Source organism: Poecilia reticulata, unplaced genomic scaffold, assembly GCF_000633615.1.
Source record: "Poecilia reticulata strain Guanapo unplaced genomic scaffold, Guppy_female_1.0+MT scaffold_720, whole genome shotgun sequence".
Classification (NCBI taxonomy): Eukaryota; Metazoa; Chordata; class Actinopteri; order Cyprinodontiformes; family Poeciliidae; genus Poecilia; species Poecilia reticulata.
This window is the reverse complement of record NW_007615467.1, coordinates 1-8,691: the sequence shown is the minus strand read 5'-3', so window position 1 is coordinate 8,691 and position 8,691 is coordinate 1. Positions and strand designations below refer to the sequence as shown.

General features: G+C 39.2%; 1 protein-coding gene across 1 annotated transcript in view; it reads left to right on the top strand.

Moving 5' to 3' along the window:
* The window catches only part of LOC103461181 (laminin subunit alpha-3-like), a gene marked incomplete at its 5' end in the record, with an annotated part of 10,214 nt that extends 1,668 nt beyond the window's left edge, over positions 1-8,546 (top strand). Inside the window, 15 exons of the mRNA XM_008403509.2 lie at positions 3,717-3,830; positions 4,998-5,116; positions 5,219-5,299; positions 5,385-5,485; positions 5,570-5,623; positions 5,727-5,878; positions 6,052-6,162; positions 6,261-6,372; positions 6,484-6,648; positions 6,759-6,955; positions 7,146-7,262; positions 7,583-7,737; positions 7,907-8,048; positions 8,158-8,257; positions 8,347-8,546. Of these exons, the coding sequence (XP_008401731.1) occupies positions 3,717-3,830; positions 4,998-5,116; positions 5,219-5,299; positions 5,385-5,485; positions 5,570-5,623; positions 5,727-5,878; positions 6,052-6,162; positions 6,261-6,372; positions 6,484-6,648; positions 6,759-6,955; positions 7,146-7,262; positions 7,583-7,737; positions 7,907-8,048; positions 8,158-8,257; positions 8,347-8,531 (1,905 nt within the window). The remainder of the gene's footprint in view (positions 1-3,716; positions 3,831-4,997; positions 5,117-5,218; positions 5,300-5,384; positions 5,486-5,569; positions 5,624-5,726; positions 5,879-6,051; positions 6,163-6,260; positions 6,373-6,483; positions 6,649-6,758; positions 6,956-7,145; positions 7,263-7,582; positions 7,738-7,906; positions 8,049-8,157; positions 8,258-8,346) is intronic.
* Between the last annotated feature and the right edge of the window lie 145 nt (positions 8,547-8,691).

Here is an 8,691-nt window from a genome sequence, read left to right as displayed (position 1 = left end):
AAATTTGGACCCTTCTCCTGACTGATATATTTTAATGCTATCCTTTAAATCCTTTGTAATTTGTCTGAAGACAATCTTTTTAGCTGAAGGATGAAAATCWGAAAAATTTCTGGAATATCTGACTTTCATCAGGCCTTTCTTTCTATTTATCTATTTATTTTCACTTGAATTGTACAAGATGCAAAATGTAAAATACGTGTAGTTYTGGTTAAATAAAAAGAAAAGTTTAAATCCTATATAATTGTGCCAGAAATATGAATAATTTTGAACGTATCTATATTTTCTTATTATATTGTCCTATAACTCCAGAACAGCCATTTGCAAACTAACTTGCTTTTGCTTTTTTGCCTCTTATTTGCCTCTGTCTTATTATCCTGTATTTGCAACCAGAATACTCAACATTCTACACGTATTTTACAATGTATGTAGACTTATGATTTCAAATTATTGTACATTTTTCCACATTGAATAAAGGTGTTGCAGCACAGCTTATTCCTTAACAAATCCAATCTTTAGTCAAAAACAAAACAAATGTAAAAGATACATACCAGAAAAGACTGAGACAAAAACCAACAACACAAGTGGAAGGGTGGGGAACCGGGTGGGGCTGAAACGACATCTTGTCTCGTTAAGAAGTTGGATCTGGTCCTCATGGTTTTTGGAGTGTCCTAACATGTCTGAACAAAGTGTCACACCCTTTTCCTGGAGGAAAAACTTACCARCGGAGGAATTTGCTGGAAAATACCACATTTTGAAAGCAGCGCAGCAACATTGTGGAGCCCCAGACAACGTTATGCGACAACATAACGTAATATTAGGGATCCTAAAGAGCCAAAATCACCAGAATAGTTAGCGCTTCCAGTAATTAGTTACCYGAGTATTCGTTCCATATAGTTGTTTTGGAAGAAAGATTGTTTTGTTTTTGTGAAATTAACTTTTTGAAAGAGCTCTTAGAAACTGGTTTGTATTCATAATGTTTCCGCTGTTTTGTCCACAAAACCAAGTCAAGAAAGAAATTCAAGCAACGAGTAATTAAAGAAGAGGTACCCCTGCAGATTTATTAGAGGCATTATTACAAGGGAAGGTGTTATGTTTTTTTTTTCTTGTAAGGCTGTTTCCATAAACCTACATGTGTGCGTGTTTGATTGGGCATGTTTAAAGGAAGTTAATTATATGTGCCCGGAGGTGCTATGACACGGCGCCTTGCCTTGAAACGCAGGGCGTGTCTCTAGGAAACATAACGTTACTCATAAACCTGAGTGTCCTCACCTGAGTGTTCCTCCAACACAAGCATTTGTCTGGAGCTACAGCTGACACACCCTGCTGCATGTGTGTGTGTGTGTGTGTGTGTGGGGAGTGATTCACAAGTGAGTGTCTGGATTGTGTCGTCTAAGGATGTCTGACTTTGCCTTCAGTCACAAATTTWTGGTACACTCTGTAATATGCTGGAATATTCCAGACAATTGTATTTTACGTAAAAGCAGCAGTTCAGAAATACTCGTGACAAAATGCTGTCCAAGTAAATGCAAAGTTTTCTCCGTAGCAGAATTTTTATTGACCTTACAGACAACAGAAAAGAAGAAAAGGGGACTGTTTATTACCTTTTTTTTTTTTTTTTTTTTTTTTTACAAAATCCAAGTATGAAGTTTGAAAAATATGTTTATTTCACTGACTGATTCTTTCTCATCTCAACAAATGCAAGATCAAACCACTCCATCATCATCATCATCATCATCATCATCATCATCATCATCATCATCATCATCATCATCATCATCATCGTCGTCGTCGTCGTCAACAGTAGCGATGGCCAACAAATTAAACTAGTTTCTACGTCTTAATTGTTGACAAAAAAAAAATGAAGCTTTTACTTGAATTTCAAATCCTGCCTTTCTTTTAATGTAAAACAGAAATTGGTGGAGTCAACTTTTCTTCCAGTTGTTGACTATGGTCAATAATGGTGATATATTATTCATGAACAATTATGCTCATGCTGGATAGCCTGCATCATGGTGCTTTGCTGTTTACTACAAATTATGGAGCCCTAACTCACCCTTGTCTCTTGTACACTAAGGTAAAATATCTATTTCTGCATGTCTGCCTGCCTTGGCCACTGGAATGTTTTGATTTATAAAGCTATTCTTAAGTTGACAGCACCTTATCGTTCATCTTTGTTAACTCTAAACAACAGCCTCCGGTCTCAAGACCTTTTWTAATTTAATGTTCCTCGTGTCAGAACAGAACAGGGGAACAAAGCTTTCAGCTTTTCTGTCTCGACCTCGTGAAACAGTTAAAAATTAGAGGTTAAACGTWGAACACTATTACCTCTGAATGTATTTAGGACCATGATATATACCATTATATTCACATTGCGGAAGTGCAATTGTTTTACTTGAGTCATTTGTCTTATTGTAAGTTTATGTTTATTGTGACTACATGTTGTGACTGCTACCACCTCTTCACTTTTGCTCACTACATCTCAAGGGATATGTTTGGTTTTTTTTTGTTATTTAATATGGAAATAATTAAATACTTTTATTGTGAACAAAACTAAAGCCAGCTGAAGTACCACCAGTGGTAGAGATAGCACACTTTGACAACCATGGAGCTAAAGACATTGYTGTCAAATTCTTTTAGCCATAACTAATAGCCCAGCGGCATTCYTAACTTTTGTCAATTTAATGTTTTTACTTTTAAGACCTGTCCATGCATACCCCCGGTCTCCTTTTACTGTCTAAATATCTTATCCAGCCATGATTATGTTATTGTGTATGTACATTTTTTAAGAAGAACGCAAAAGAGAGAGAGAGAGAGCATGTAAACACTTGCATGGAAGTGCTTGAATGCACCAAGCAGGCTCATGCTGATCAGCCCGGCTGACTCAGGTAAACGGGGTGTGTCCTCATTGTGCCTCAGTGTGTGCATGTTTAAGAAGCTGAGGACAGGGGGAGCGAGGTCTTACTTCACACAGGAAAAACGCCGGGAATGTCGGATACGTGCATGGATAGGGTCTGGTGTAGAGGGGTTCTGTTGCGGATCCTAATATGCTGGACTTTAATTGGTCTGTGCTCTGCCGGACACAGACCTTTTGGCAAGCAAGAGCGACTCCACCACACCAGATATCATGACAGATTTCCTCAGAGGACTGACAACCAGGCAACTCAGCAGATAAAATATCCGTCCTTAAATAACCAGGGACAGGTCATTCAGTATCCGTCAGTTTCTGATGCTAGTTCTCAGGTTCAGGTAAAAACCTACAYGCTGCATTTTGTTGCGAGAGAATGTTTTTTTGTTTTGTTTTGTTTTGGGGTTTTTTTTTTTCACCTCGGGTGCTGCTTTGCGCTGTCTTTMATCCTTAGAGTGTTAGTGATTAAATGACTGTTATCTCTGAAAGCAAAGGGCGAGTTTCTCTGTTAATATGTTATGAAGAAAAATTCAGACTGAGTTTATTGCTATGCGCAGTGAAAAACCTCCYAATCTGTGTGTAATTTCCCGTGATATTCAATATGGAGGCAATTAGTTAATGGCTTTAACTATTGATAATTGCATTCACAAAACGACTTTAAGGTTAATGAACTGAACTGTGATGTTTCACTCCRATTTTTACTGCCAGTATATATTTCCTTTGCTGTGAAAGCAGTTCTACAGTGTTGCACCTAYAAAAAGAGTTTGACGCGTAATACACTTTTTATTTTGGTGTTTGCTTTCTCTTTCAGAAATGTTCTCCTGGATTCTACAGAAAGACYGGCTGGCTGAGTTTTGGCCGTTGTCTGCCCTGTGAGTGCAACGGTTTAGCTGACGAGTGCGAAGATGAAACAGGGAGGTGTCTGGTAAGGAATCTCACATCAAGAAAGCGGCTTTTGCTCTGAATTGCCCAACTGTTACTTAACTGTGGCATAACTTAATACCGCAGCATAATTTGCTAAGGTATTAACAGGATTAGCACTTAATCTCTTTTTCTTGTAATAGTTTAGATAATGTAATTTCACTCAGTAAATGGACTTTAACAACATTCCAAAAAAACTAAACAAACAAACAAGCAAACAAAAAAAACATTTGTTGTATAATGAATCGGTTTTCAGTTGAGTTGACCCAAAATCCATATTTCCAGATCAATGAATGCACCTAATTTACSCTCGACCAAGTCAGGCTGAGAAAAACACTTCTTAGTGTGGAAGTTGTTACTGCTGGAAGAACGCTCTGAATCAATTTGTTGTATCGGTACGGTGTTTAAACAAAGCTGGATCAGCTAATGTGAGARCGAGACTGAAGCCACAGCTGAAAGATTAAACAGATGACAAGGAATTACMAAAAAGTAGTTCTGCTTTGAACTTTCAGCTTCCACCCGCTGTGAAACACTTTGGATTTTGAAATGCTGGCAGCCTTTTTGAGAGTTCAAAGTTAGCATAAGTTAATTCTCCAGGAAACACAAACAGAGACTGTAGTTTCCAGGTGATAATTGTGCTAATCCTTAATATAAAATGCAAAAGATAGTTTATTTTTGTTTTAAACCGACATTAAAACAGTGTTTTATTGCTGCTTATGGAAGTAATTAACAGCAGATAGAAGGAGGACTGCAAGGAAGTATTTAAAACGAGAGAAATAAAAGAATGTAGCAGCTAAAATCTTAAGTCAAAACTTTTCAGAGTGTTCTTTGGAAATGTATTGATCACTTGAACTTAGATGATTATGCTAAAGCTTAGTCACAGACAGAACCTCTCAACTTCAGCGCTCACAACTATATCTATTTGTTACCACTGGAATGGTTTTTTTAATCCTCATTAAAAGTCCTCTTTTAAACTTCCTCTCTTTTATTCTTCCCTTCAGAGGCACAATAGAGTTTTTTGCTCTGTGGAGTTCCAGTTGAGAAATTGTTATGCAAGACGCTCAAGACTGTGCCTGTGCATGCAGCRCTTGCGCCGAGCCACATATTTACAGCTCGAAATCAAACAGACGTAGCTGATTAACGACTAATGAACGCGTTCTGACATTTTCAGAGCTGCAAGGACAACACCGCTGGGGACCGATGTGAGCGCTGCAAAGACGGTTATTTTGGCAGCGCAGCACAGAGGACGTGCAGACTGTGTCCGTGCCCATTTAGTGTATCCTCAAACAGGTRGGCGAGAAAAAAAMMMMAAAAAAAACTKTACTGCTTTGCTGTTTTCTAATGCAACTATTTCGGCAACAGCAGTGTAATCCCTCTTTGATTCACCGTCAGCTTTGCAGTGAGTTGCGGAGACGTGTTGGGAGACATCCAGTGTACTTGCAAACCGGGCTACACCGGAGTCAGGTGTGAGAAGTGAGTAAAGCCGGAACGTGCAGACAGGAATGCTGCTGGCTTTTTTCCAATTTGATGCCTATTCATTAATCCTTCTCTTACGCAGTTGTGCTCCTGGTTATTATGGCGACCCGCTGATACCAGGAGGAAATTGCCAGCCATGTAATTGCAACGGAAATGGAAACAGCTGTGATCGTAGGACTGGAGGTTAGATCCGGCATTCTTTCTCATTAAGATATGTTATAATTTAAAATCAGTTTGAAATTCGAATCCATTGTGCTCTTCTTTCAGTYTGCAAGAACTYGCTGGAGCCAGGAGACACAAACACAGATGAGCACTGTCAAGGTGAATATATAAGAAAAGTAATCTCTGARTTCAGATGGTATCTCAGGCCATTCATAATACCTGAAGTGTGATATTCTTCTGTTGTCCTCTGTTTCGCTTTCAGAATGTGACAATTGTGCTCAGACGTTGCTAAATGACTTGGAAAAGCTCGACTTTGAGCTGGCAAGAATCAAGGCTCAACTAGATAATGCTTCCATCAGTGGCGCCTTAAAGGAAAGGCTGGATAAGCTTGAAAAGGCCGTGTCTGATACTAAGGTAACGCTCGTGTCTTCATCTGTTTTTGCAAGATAGCTCAAGTCCTTTTCAGCTTCTTTTCTTCCAGTAGCGCCCTGTATTTAGCGCCACCCGTTCGCATCACGTCTTCTTGCTCACAGAKCAGCACATCCCACTTTGACATCAGATGTGACGTTGTGTGTTGACTTTTGCAGACTCTCGTCAACAAATTCAGCTCTGCCGTTAACACGCAAAAGTCCAAGGTGGACCAGCTTGAGAAAGACGCMGACAGCCTCGCTGATGACATTAAATCCATGAAAAACAAGGTTTAAAAAACAAGTCTGATGTTTTACGATTGCTTCAGCGTGTTAATTTAAGCAGCAGGTCTGTAAATGTGTGATTTTTGTAACTTTATTTTACTTAGGCTGATAAGAGTGCTGTAGACGCTGACAAAGCYGTGGACAATGCTGAAGAGACCTACAAACGGGCAAAAGACCTCGAAAAAGAGATCCAAAAAATGCTTGCGAAAATTAAAGGTAGAAGGAAGCAAAGCCACTCATTTTCTCCTGATGTTGTGTGTCACTTTTCTTTTATTTCCTTGTGTTCTGGCCTCCTACTCACATTGTGGGTGCTCTGCTATTTTGAAGACTTAATCTTTCAGCTGAAGAATGAAGGTCGAGGTGATGCGTTGCCTGCTGATAGTTTGACTAAGATACTGGAGAAGGCTCAGTCCATGGTGACRGAGATGCAGAACAGAAACTTCACCTCTCAGAAGACGGCTGCTGAGACGGAGCGAGCTGAGGCGATTAAATGTAAGTTTCCGCACGCAGAATATCCTAATGAGCACAAGCAGAGTAGTTGTGATTTGTAATATGAGTCATACGCTGCCACTGACAAACCGCACTCTGTCGTCAACTTCTAGTGCTTGACTACATCAAGAATAATTTTAGTAAGCAGAGTGTCCAGAAYGAGGCTGCAGCAGAGAAGATCCGCAGCCACTTGAAGGATTACAATGCCAAGCTGAAGGACTTGGAGAAAGCTTTGGAAGAAGCAAGAAACCTGGTGAAAAAGGCCAATACCCAAAATGGTCTGAATGCACAGACACTGAAAAACCTGGAGGTAATCAAACAGCAATTCGTACATGCTTGTTCGTTAACAGCGATAATCAGCAAATCATAGTCGACATTCTCCTGTCATTTGTGATAGTATTTTGCAGACATAGTGCCAGATTCTTCTCAGGGTAGCTGAAATTGTACAGTGAACCCCGCTGTCAGCACACCGACTCAGTTGATTTATGTTTCCCCTGCAGAAACGTATTAATGACTTAAAAGAGGAGCGGAAAACTGTTAAAGACCAGATAGCTATGGCTGAGGACGAACTGAAGAAGACAGAGGATTTGGTGAAAATGCTCTCGGACAGCAAGACGGTAAATTTCACAAATGTTCAAYGTGTCTTCCTGAATTATTGTCTACAAATCAAGCCATAAATGCCAACCTACAAAATGCTAACTAGTCGTAGGCCGCCKCTTGAAATCGTATTGGACACCTTAACAGATTTCTTTCTTTCTTTTATTTTATTTTTTTGCACTTTAATGTTTCAGATCATCAAACACGTTTTAATGCCAGAGAACAGTATGATGAGAAAATTTATTGTTTTATCCAAATCAACCTGAACCAAAGTCGGTGACAATTCCATGTTTCTTGTAACCCAGTGTACGTCACGCTCTGCCTTCTTTTGGTTCTGCAGGAGTTTGAGACTCTAGCTGCACAGCTGGATGGTGCCAAGACCGATTTGACCAAGAAGGTGAATGAGATCACCAAGGCAGCGGCAAAGAAGGACCTTGTGGAGGCTGCAGAGGAGCATGCGAAGAAGCTATCCGAGATGGCTAAACAAATCGAGGAGTAAGTTTATTACCGTTTGCATATTGAAGGCATATTGATGAGATTAATCAGAGCTATAGTGTCTTCTATCTTTTCCATAGTTGATTTTAAAGTTCAAACACTGCAGTTCAGTCATGATATTTGGAAATATTTTTGTAAAAAATCTCTAAGAACCATGTTATCTCATTAGTGCTATGAAGAATGCAAGCAAACTTCCCAAGGTGCGTGATGCAAAGGATGCTATTGAGGCCTATAAGAACATTACAGATGCCATTAAAGCTGCAGAGGCAGCAGCTAAGGAGGCCAAAGACGCTGCAGATAAYGCCCTTAATGTAAGCTTTTAAATTCAGTACATGAACAGAACATGCACACTTGACATGGCAATGACGAAATGTGGAACAAAGGAGCTTACATTTTGGAAATTGTTGTTTTCCTTTTTAGACTGTAAACAAAGAGAAACTCACMGACAAAGCCAAAGAACTAAAGGACAAGAGCAGTGCCCTGTTGAAAGACGCTAAGAAGTCAGAAGGAGAACTCCAGGGTACTTGGACTCCCTTTCCATACATGATTTAAAAAAAAAAAAAAAAAACTAAAAGCTTATTTGCTTTTCTTTTTTTGTTTTTGCTGCAGGCACTGCAAGTGACCTCAATGACTTGAAGAATCGTCTGGCCAAAGCAAAAGAAAAGAAAAATGATCTTAAGGACCGCCTCTCTGATGTTCAGACACAATTAGATGACACCAACAGAGGTGGAGTAGGAAAAAAATCTAAACGATTATTTAGAATCAGTGTAAAGAAAATGTTATTGGGATTATAACAATGCATYCGGATCACGAGACGATTCATTCACAATAATGAGTTTATGAAGACTAGGAAAGATTTCAGTAATATTTTAAAAATGACTAAGAATTTTGATTGTTTTTGTTTATTTTTATTGATAGACTAAACATTAAAAGAAAAAATTGCATTATGTCCAG